The sequence below is a fragment of the Mauremys reevesii genome, linkage group 5 (genome assembly GCF_016161935.1).
Source record: "Mauremys reevesii isolate NIE-2019 linkage group 5, ASM1616193v1, whole genome shotgun sequence".
NCBI classification, from domain to species: domain Eukaryota; kingdom Metazoa; phylum Chordata; order Testudines; family Geoemydidae; genus Mauremys; species Mauremys reevesii.
The window spans coordinates 36,015,926-36,027,447 of record NC_052627.1 but is presented as its reverse complement, the minus strand read 5'-3'; the positions used below and the strand labels follow the sequence as shown (position 1 = coordinate 36,027,447).

The following is an 11,522-nucleotide window of genomic DNA, read 5'->3' as shown; positions in this document are numbered from 1 at the left end:
GCTGCTGTAGCTGCCACCTGAATCCAGATGGCTTTTGCCCTGCGTCTTTTGCAACTTTTCCCTCGAATTCTGTGTACGCTGACCAAGAAGCTGCACAACACACTATGATCAGTTAGACTGACCATTTTAAGAAAAATAGCCAAATCAGTGTAATTCCACTTTGGAATATGGTGCTAGCTATTAGATTTATTAAAATTTTGTAATAACCATAGTAATAAACTATAGTTCCATATTAATCTCTCTTGGAAGACACTACAATTGAAGCCACAGTAGAGACTGCCTTGTCACAAGTACAAATATTTGCTGTAAAGATGGAGGAAATAAAAGGACAAATCTAGTTGTCTAAAAGACAATTCACTGTACACATTTTATTTACAGTTTTGTACACTGTCTTAATATGAATGGGACTGCTTGTCTACTTGAGCCATTTTTAACCAAAGAATATAACCTAAGTAATACAAAGTGTTAAAATACAGCATAAGATACAAAAACAGACATACTATTTCTAGTAAGGAATGTAAATTTATGGTGTTACATTTAAAAAAATCCACAATTATGTTTAGGAAATCACACAAACATAGATCACTGATTTGACTGAAATGCATAAGTCTGTAGCAAAGCTTTGATGTTACAAAAAACAAAAAGTTACCAAAGAATGCACAAAATTAATGTTTATTCCACCTTTGTCATATTCCCAGATCCTTCACCAATGTTACATGAGCAAGAACAACTGAAATCAGAGTATCACTAATGTTATCAATTAGGGAAACAAATAAATTAAGTCTAGCAGCCATCAGCATAGGTTACAGCAAAGACAATGCTGTATTAAGAAAATTGCTAGAAAATTCTATGCACCATACTTTTTTTTCCAAACCAGCAAAATATGTCACTGCATACAATGCAAATATAAAACAGAAGTAAATTTTTCTGTAAGGTATAGAGATGCATTTTCTTTTCTGAATATTGTGGATAAACAAATGTTTTTGTAATAGTAATGTCCTACTAAGCTATTAGAGTGGGCCAGGAAAACCTTTATGGATTCTGGGGGTAATGTGTACTGAAATCCTTTGATTGAATAATGGTTACTTCAGCCAAAATAGAAAAAAAATTGAACACAGAAGTACAAGACAAAGGCGAATGAGACTTCTCACAAATCTTAGCAACATTTAGATGGAAATCAAATTTAAACGCAGTCCACTCTGCTTTTGAAGAGGCTTTGGTTCAGCTCCCAAATCTCGATTGCTTGACGCAGTCTCCTATGAAAGAATACGCAGAAGGTGTCTTCTTAAACAACAAACCTATTTTTAGTGGTGGAGCCGCTCTTAGTAGCTGTGTCTGCATGGGACTGATAGCCAAGCACTATCTTTGGAGGAAGTCCTAATCTTTCCTTGTATACTCTCCTGAAGAAACAAAAACAAAAAAAAAAAAAAAAAAAAGTTTTTAAGTAACACTCTTTAGAAGAGGATAGTATAACAAGTTATTTCCTTTCAGACCCGCTGACATTTTAATGCACAGACACAAATTTCTATTTAGAAACAATGCTGCTTAGATATTTCTGTACTTATGTATACATTATTAAAACAATAGCCTGTTTTTGTACAAAGTTCAACTGCTCCTGCTACTTCTGTTTCTCACTTCAAGTCAAATCTAAATTATATCATTTTTGCAGAGATAAGTTATCTTCGCCAGGATAAGGAGGACTTGGAAAAATAAGCAGCAGGCCCAGATACATTTCAGAGATCAAAGATCCACCCTATCATGCTGATATACTGGCAAAAATAAACAAGCATTTTATTTTTTTTTTAAACACAGTTTAAGATTTCCATGAAGCATGTATCAGAATTTCTGTTACTAGTTTCAGAATGGGTAGAATATTTGATTTGATATAATCTGAAATTGATTAAAATATTGAACAAAATGTGATCAAAAGCTCAAAAAATAAATTGTATCAACTTAGTCACTGCCACAGGAACTTCATGTACAGTAACTCCTCACTTAACGTTGTAGTTATGTTCCTGAAAAATGCGACTAAGTGAAATGATGTTAAGCGAATCCAATTTCCTCATAAGAATTAATGTAAATAGGAGGGGTTAGGTTCCAAGGAATTTTTTTTTTTTTTTTTTTTGCCAGACAAAAAGCATTATATACACTTTAAACAAGCAATTTAATACTACACTGGGGGGGAGTTGTGTGCATGTGCTGTGTGTTTACAAACATATTGTACATATAGTACAGTATTATAGTTTGGAGGTGCCCCTGCCTTACCCTACACAGGCACAGCCCACTGGCACTGGAGAGGAGGCAGGCAAGGAGGCTGAAGGTGCTGTAGGCTGGAAGAAGCACACTGCGCAGCAGCGACAGCTTCCCCTCCTCTGCAAGCACCAGGGGTGGGCGGGCTCAACCCTCAGCCTGCCCACTCCCCCCTTCTCCATGCACCCATCCTTGACCTGCCTCTTCTTCCCCCTCCACCTCCTCCCTCTTTACTTCCCATGCTGCAGCCTCACTCCTCCCCACTCCCTTCTAAACTCTGCAAGCCATGCCGGCAGGAGGCAGGGGAGGGAAGGCAGGATGAGTCCTCGCTCCTCTCCCCCTCCCCCCCGCCTGGAGCAATCAGCTGGTTTGTGGTGTTTAGGGGGCAGGAAGGAGGGGGGAGGAGTGAGGTCTAGGCATGCAGGCTCCCCCTCCTTCCCCTCTGCCTCCTACCCAGGGCAATCAGCTGGCTTGCAGTGTTCGGGAGGGAGGGGGAGCCTGCATGCTGAGTCCTCGTTCCTCCCCCACAAAAGCCGCAAGCCAGCTGATTGGCGGGGGGGAGGGGGAAGGCGCTGATCCATGGGGTCTGTCGGCAGGCGGGGGAGGAGGGGGTGCAGGGAAGCTGGCAGCTGTGGAGAAACCAGGCAGCCAAACAACGTAAGAGTGGTGCATTGCACAGCTTTAAATGAGCATGTTCCCTAGTTGATCAGCAATGTAACAACGAAACAACATTAACTGGAACGACTTAAAGTGAGGAGTTACTGTATTTTCCTTTGAACAGGTTTTCCAAAAGCTATGATGTTATGGCAAAACTAGTCAATGAGCCCATTGACAACAGTTTTGGGGGCACAAGAGAAGACATTGATCCTAGAACTTTGGTTCGGTTCTAGATAAGAAGGATGACTACCTAAATACACTCCCCTAAACGTTCCTTGATAGTATTTGAATTACTACTGCCTTTAACTTATGAGCTCTAACCAGATCACAGACCAAAGTGTTATAACTGCAGGCTATTATCAGAAACTATATGAAATTCTATTGGTACAAATTGCAACTTGAACTGATATTTAGAGTAAGCGATTAATGGAATCATAACTAGCCAATTTTATTCTGACTTCTTTACACTTGAGAGTTAAATAATTTTCAGTGGCAGCAATGGCGGCAGTAAAATGTTACACTGTTACTGGATGGGAAATACAACAGGCAATATAAATGAGGTCACGTAAAGTCATTGGGATACTTTGTGCCATCTTCACTGCTACCTTGTGGCTAGTTTTCCATTTTGGTGATCTTAGACATTTTTAAATTTAACTTAGGCCCTGTCTACACTGGCAAGTTTCTGTGCAGTAAAGCAGCTTTTTGCATTGTAACTTCTGAGCAACTTAGTGCGCAGAAACTGCACAGTTGCAGCGCTGTAAAAAAACCGAACAAACAAAAAAAAGCCACCCTGCAAGAGGCATACAGCGCTATGGTGCCAGTGTAGACACCCTGGTCGATTACAGCACTGCTACTGGCCTCCCGGAGGTGTCCCACACTGCTTGTTCTTGCCTCTCTAGTCGTCAGTTTGACCTCTACTGCCCTGCCCTCAGGTGACCAACCGTCACCCCCATCCTATAAATTCCTTTGGAATTTTGAAAGTCCACTTCCTGTTTGCTCAGTGATGTGTGCAGTGATTTCAGTACATCTTTCCAGGTGGCCATGCCTGCTCCATGCACCAGGCGATCCCCCACCTGGAGCAATGCCGAGCTACTGGACCTCATCAGCATTTGGGAAGAGGCGGCTGTCCAGTCCCAGCTGCACTCCAGCTGTAGGAATTATGCCTCCTATGGACAGATTTCATTATGCATGACAGAAAGGGGCCATGACCAGGACATACTGCAGTGCAGGGTTAAAGTGAAGGAGCTGTGGAACGCCTACCACAAGGCACGGGAAGCAAACGAGCAGCCGATTCTACGAAGCGCTGGATGCAATACTCGGTGGTGACCCCACCTCCACTGTGAAGGCCACTGTGGATACTTTGGTGGTTCACGTGCCAGTCGAGAGTGGACCGACCCAGGAGGAGGAAATTTTGGACGAGGATGTGGAGGGGGACCCAGAGGCAGAGGATGATTCGGAGGTCAGGGATGCATGCAGCCAGGTGGTCTTTTCTACCCCGGAGGAGGCTAACCAGTCACAGCTGTCAGATCTTGGCGAGGTGCAAACAGGAGAGGAGGCCCCTGGTAAGTGGATTTGATTTTGGGAATTGCTGAAGCAAGTTGTTGGGGACAGGAGGGTTGCAGAAAGCAGGCTTGTGTCTGTATGATGCGCGTACCACCACATGCCTAGTCTGAGCGGTGGAACACGTTGTTGATTGACTCCCTCACTTCATGGGAATCTGCCTCAGAGATTTCCAGGAAACTCCCATGGAGATCCTGGGCAATCCTCTGCTGCAAGTTCTTTGGCAGAGCTGCTTGGTTTCTTGCCCCGTTAACTGTAACTTTCCCGAGTCACTCTACCATCACTGGGTGTGTGTGTGGGGGCACTGCTGCACACAGGTGAGCCACAGAGGGTCCAGGGCAGAAGCCACAGGTTTGGAGAAGACCCTCCCTTGATTCCCTGCTCACCCTCAGCCACGAGATATCTTCCACAATGAATACAGTCTGTGGAAAATGTGGGGACAGGAATGATTATCAGTTCCCACAGTGCTGGCTCTCTCCAGTGTACCATAGGGTCCAGGAACACTGATTTGCCCTGCTTCTGCGGCTACTCACCATTTTGGGGGGTCTTGTGGCTCATGTGTGCTTGCCTGGGGTCAGCCAGTTAGTGGCAGGAGTGAGAGTACTGGCTGTGCTTTAAATCACTGTTGTGTGTGTTGCAAACAATACTGTTTCTGTAAAATGTGGAGTTTTAGCTTCAAAGAGATGACCTTGGGAATCCAGCCTCCCTCTTTGTTATCACCAGCTAAACGGCTGTGCAGAATTAGAAAGCAGCCAAGAAGAACCAAGGAGGACTTTCTGTTTTATGTTATGATGCACTCCGCGGCCGAAAAACAGGAACTGAAGGAGTGGTGGGACAGTGAGAAGAGGGACCGAAAGGAGAACACGGCACGCCAGAATGAAGCCACGGAGCGGCTCTTAAACTTAACCTCCTGGCTTCAGTCTGTACCCACAGCATTTCACTCCTCCCCCGTCAGAGTCCAGCACTGCGGACTCCCACTACCCACTGCACTCAACACTCACGCCTCATCAGTTTGGCCCTGCTGAAGTACAGTACTTGCTTCACTGTACTCCAAAGGAGAAGGTTGGATATGACCCCTGGACATACACAAATCTTTACCCTTCCCAAGACCCCACCTCCTCCTGGGACCTTCCCTTCCCCCATCCCCTCAGTGCTGATGTGTTATTTTGTTTGACTCTCTTCTCCGGTTGTTGTTTTATTAATAAAAGAATTGTGTTGGTTTGAAAGCAATCTTTGTTCTATTAATTGAAAGCAAACAGAGCCCTGCGAAGCAACAATTATCTTAAACCTTCATATTGCATCGCCTGCACCAATCATAATCACTAGCATTATAAGCACTCAGTAATGACTCCTGAGCATAGCAACAAATATTAGTGGCTTTCAGCTTCAAATTGCTGCCTCAAGGCATCCCTGATCCTTATGGTCCCATACTGCGCCCCTCTAACAGCCCTTGTCTCTGGTTGTTCAAATTCAGCCTCCAGGCACTGAGCCTCAGTGGTCCATCCCTGAGTGAAGCTTTTACTCTTCCCTTCACAAATATTATGGAGCATACAGCACACGGCTATAAGCATAGGAATACTGTCAACAGCCAGGTCTAGCTTCCCATAGAGGCAGCACCAGTGGGGCTTTTAAATGGCAAAAAGCACACTCAGTCATTCTGCACTTGCTAGGCCTGTTGCTGAACTGCTCCTTGCTTCTGTCAAGGTGCCCCATGTATGGCTTCATAAGCCACAGCATTAAGGGGTAGGTGGGGTCTCCCAGGATCACAATGGGCATTTCAATTTCCCCTATGGTGATCTTCTGGTCCAGAAAGAAAGTCCCTGCTTGCATGCACCTTTCTGGACCAGCGTGTGTTAATGCAAAGCCATCCACAATGTCACGCACATTGCCCAGAGTCACGGTCTTTCTGAGCAGGGTGCAATTAATGGCCCTTCACACTTCCGTCAACATGAGTCCCATGGTTGACTTTCTCACTCCGAACTGGTTAGCGACCAATAGGTAGCAGTCTGGAGTAGCCAGCTTCCACAATGCAATCGCCATGCGCTTCTCCAACAGCAGGGCAGCTCTCATTCTCATGTCCTTGCGCTGCAGGGCTGGGGCGAGCTCATCATCACACAAGTCCCATGAATATGGTTTTCCTCATGCGAAAGTTCTGCAGCCACTGCTCGTCATCCCAGACATGCATGACTGTGTGATCCCACCACTAAGTACTTGTTTCCCCGATCCCAAAAGCAGCGTTCCACTGTGGCCAGCATCTCTGTGAATGCCACAAACAAACAATCTTGTATTGTAGATAGTATGCGTGGCGGGATCAATTTGGCACTCTTCTTGCCTTCATAGTTTAAGGAATAACTCCGCCGCTACTTGTGACATGTTAGTCAGAGCGAGCAGAATAGTGGTCAACAATTCGGGATCCATTCCTGCAGCCTGAAGAGGCAGAGCACACAGTACACAAACCGTTGAAAGATGGCGCCAAATGCAGACGGAAGCACAGGGACTGCTGGGATGTGAAGCAATGCATCACGGGGCACTGGGACAGGACCCAGGATGCCCAGGGCCCTATCTGCCTTCCCACAACTCTTAGCGGCAGAAGAGGAAGAGATGTTCTGTGGGATAGCTGCCCAGAGTGCACTGCTCCGAATACTGCTGCAAGTGCCACAAGCAAGAACACGCTATTGCGCAGGCAACTGACAGTGCGAAGACACAGCAGTGGTTTCCCTTCAGTGCTCTCTGAGTGGTGCTGTAACTGTCGGTGCTGTAACTCTGCTAGTGTAGACATACCCTTAGTGTTTGCTAATACCATTCTGATGCATACTTAGGACAGTGTCCTGGAATATCAAAATATCTGCACCAAAGTTCAGTAACTCACTGAAGACTTGCCCCCAAAATTAATGAAAAAGATGGCATAGTAGTGAAGTGACTGCTAAATGTAAGGGAGATCTCACTGGACTTAACATGGTAAACTGTTCTGCTGGTCACAGAACAGGCAGTCAGAATGCAAAACTGACATAAGTCAACATGCACCATTTGTAGTTAGAAAAATCTAACCAAGAAAAAAAAAAACCCACCACTCCATTTGAATTTTCTTGAGTCCTCTAAAGAAAAGAGTATCTAATCAGGCTGGAAAAATATGCAATTTCCTTTTCTGGAAATACTGCAATTAGTTTTCTTTCAGAAGAGAAGACAATTTTAATCAAGTCTAGTTTTTTTTAAGCTGACCAGTAATAAAAACAATTTGTACTTTAAATTTAAACTGCAAGAAGTTATAAGAATTCCACTAATATTTGCTAATAAGATGAGGCAACATTCAGCACATTACCTAAAAGTCAACTCTTGAGCTCCAGGACATTTATTCATGCCATGATTTTAGCTCCCAGCCTGCTGTTATGTCCCTTGCCCAGAATGATGCAAGGTAGATGACATTACTGAAACACACAGCTAGTTTTCTCTTTTGAGGTTATGTAAAAGGGTGAGAGGATGAGAAAGCAGCTTTAAAGTAATAGAATATATATAGTTTTTCAGAGTGTGTTTTTTAAAAAAAAGCACCTCCCCCCACAAGACGTCATCAGATATGTTTATACTTGTTTTATTGAAAGTGACCCTTAGACACTTGCTTCAGGATAGGCTTACTCCATGTCCTGTAATGGCTGGGACATCATCAGCCTAGTGCATACTGGTGTACTGCAGTGGAGCTTGAGTTAGCTAGCTACAATGCCCCATCCAGAAGAGCCAATGAAGCTTTAACCACCGATCTGCTTCCCATTTATTCATGTTTTATTTCCAAAAGCTACAAGGAGGGACACTCAAGTAGTTCAGACAATCTACTGTAGGTCTATCCTTCAAATCCATGCAAGATTCACAGTCTGTAAGTGCACGTGACAATGTGTGCACAGTTTATTTTGTACTGATTTTTTTTTAAACTCGTTAAGACATTTATCAGTAGGCCATACTACAGAAGACTTTCCTTTTTCCCCAAAATACATTTTCCAGACTGTACCCACTGATCTCAAAATGAAGATCAGCATTAGCATGATATCTCTGACTGAATTACCCAAATTTCAAAGGTATTTAGGTATAATACCTTTAATTATCTTTAAAAGAATACGGTCATGTGTATCAAGTCTAAGGCACTGAATAGCAATCAGCACTTACCCTATATGCGTAACAGCATCCCTGTTTTCACATTCAGTTGTCCATATTGCTATTTTATCGCCCTTAGCTCTAACATTAACAACAGCTCCACATACATCATCGCTGTAGTCATCAAAGGACTCTCCGATAAGGCACAGCAGCTACAAAATAAAGACCAACTATTAAAGGGAGGTAAGCAACCTGAAATAAAATAGTGTTTTATTGTGGAATCTTCCATTTTTATAAAGCAGTTTCATATTAGACATTATTGTATTAAATTTTTGGTGTACTGAAAACCTCTTACACATGGAGACAAACCATTTTCATTCTGAATGGATCAAAACACTAAATATCAATGACTAAATGTATGCTAAAATTAGAATAAGAAAGGTTTAACTGCATAGCAGTGGAGTTCCCTTATTTCTTTTTAGGTAGGATGTTTTGTTTGAGGTTTTCCATCTATCTACAGGCTTCATAGCTGAAACCTTTCTAGTACAACCTCTTTCATTAAAAGATGTTCTCTCCTCTGCCAAGCCCTCCACACATGCCACAGTCATGCCCTCCATCTCCTCCCAAATCTCCAGAACTGTTTCTCTACATAGCCCGTGATCTTGAAATTCCCATCCTTCTCCCAAATGCTCCTTCTGCTTCTTCTCTATACATCTTTTCAGGTATTTGGAGGATCCCTTTTGTGCCATGCAGCCCCACCAACTATACATTTTAGAAGTGTTTTGGCTGAGGATTCATGTGCGGTTGCTATGGAGATATGCAACATATATTCTTTCCCCAGGGGCTGAGTGCACCACCTTTGCTGCACACTCAGCTTCAATGCATGAGGAGCAACGTATCAAGCTTGGATCAAACTCCAAGGCACTGCAAAGAGCTCACTGTGCCAACCCATGTTGTGACTGTACCCCGAACCATGAGTGCACAAGATAATGCTCCCTGTGCACAATATTTACACAAATGCAGGTACTGCAAAGAGATGTTTACTTGCTATGATGGAATAACGTGGAGACCCCTCAGAGTTGGACTGGAAAGGTTAAAATCTCTTCTCTTGGCGTAGGAAGAGGAGGCTGATAGTAATGAATATAAAATCAGAAGCTAGGAATTGTAGAAAACTAATAAGAGAAGCAAAGGGACATATGGAAAAAAAAATCTATGACCAGCAGAGTTAAGGACAATAAAGAGTTTTCTTTAGTACACTAGGAACAAAGAATCCTGACAATGGTATTGGTCCATTACTAGATGGAAATGGTACAATCATCAATAATAATGTAGAAAAGGCAGAAGTGTTTAATATTTCTGTTCTCTATTTGGGGGGGGGAAACAGATGAAGTAACCTCATGATAGGGTGATAATGCTTTCCACTAGGATCTCTGGAAGATGTTAAAACAGCTACTAAAATTAGACATTTTTAAACCAGCAGGTCTGGATAATTTACATTCCAAGGTTTTAAAAGAGCTGTGTGAGGAGCTCGCTGGACCAGTCATGTTGATTTTCTTGAAGGCTTGGAACGCTGAGGAAGTTCTAGAAGACTGGAAGAAAGCTAATGATGTACCAATATTTAAGAAGAGTAAATAGGACAACCTGGGTAATTATACATCTGTCAATTTCAAAATCATTTAAAAGTTTTAGACTTAAAAACACTCGGTTCAAAGCAGTGTGAGAACTAAACCAATTCTTAAAGATTAATTGGCAACCGCAAAGGAAATCTAATGGCAATAAATCAAACCCCCTACATTTTATAGAAGCAGTACACAACTGCAAGGGGAACAAATTATATTCACTTGAGTAATAGAAGCTCTAAACTTTTAGTCTCATGCCACACAAAACATCCGAAGTATTATTTAACCAACAACATGGTCTTTTAGTATTAGGCCATAAAATGCTACCATGCTGCTTAAGCAACAAAAGGACAGATAAGATATGACAAGTATACTATTTATAGACATGTTATTTCTATTAGACAAGGAAAAAAATTAAATGCTGTTGTATCTCTATCTTAAGTAAAATAGTTTATAGTTATATTCCAAACTTGGCCAACCTAACAGAAGTTTGTGTAATATATTGACAAATCAAGGGGACAGAAGGAAAAGGAAAAGGTTCTGATTTTGCTTTGATTGAGCTAGTTGTGAAAAATAATTGAAATGATTCAGAGAGCTGCTCCCTGATGTGCGACTGCATAATCACACATCTATCTGCCTGCATGCTTAGGACATGTGCAATAAGTTACTAGCAACTGAACAGTTCACTTTCCTAACCTTCGTTTTTATGTTGTAACAGGAAAGTTAAATATTTTGTATTTTCTGTTTATAAAATGTTTGAAAGCAATGCCATGTTTCTTGGATTTTTCATAATGTTTAGGTAGCAGAGAAGTAAACCAAGTGTTGATCAGGATGGTGTGATTGCATTACATCGAAAAACAGTATACTACTTCCCTGTAGTTTTTAAACTGTAACTCTTGGGACTGGAAAGTTTCTCTTACGCAATATTTATTATGGCGTATGAGAAATAGCAATTAGCCTGAAGATACTCATCTTCTGACTCTGCAACTGCATAAGGCCTTTGGGACACATCACAAGGCTCTTGTGGTGCCCATGGATCTGATAGATGAGACACCCTCTCCACCACCACCCTTTTTCACTCAAAGCTGCATGCGAAATGGAGTATAAGCACCAAACCCACTTGGATCTCTGTGTGTCCTTCCAGGCAGAAAGAAGAAGCGACAGCAACAGATTCTGAGGTGCAGTGAGGCTGCCTTATGTCAGCAGCCATATCACACCCTAAAGCAGAGGTAGTCAATAGGCAGACTGTGGGCCAAATCCAGACCACCAAAGGCTTTTGAATGGACTGTGAACTTTTTATTTACTTATTATCATTGTTATTTTTGTATTATTTTCTCTGGAGTCTGGACTTTGATC

The 11,522-nt window shown here is 42.5% G+C and overlaps 1 protein-coding gene across 1 annotated transcript in view; it reads right to left on the bottom strand.

Moving 5' to 3' along the window:
* Positions 1-335: 335 nt before the first annotated feature.
* Positions 336-11,522, bottom strand: part of EIF4E (eukaryotic translation initiation factor 4E) — a 42,883-nt gene continuing 31,696 nt past the window's right edge. Inside the window, exons 6-7 of the mRNA XM_039541149.1 lie at positions 8,620-8,759; positions 336-1,400 (exon numbers count right to left, since the gene is read on the bottom strand). Coding sequence (XP_039397083.1) covers positions 1,286-1,400; positions 8,620-8,759 — 255 coding nt within the window. The 3' untranslated portion in view covers positions 336-1,285. The remainder of the gene's footprint in view (positions 1,401-8,619; positions 8,760-11,522) is intronic.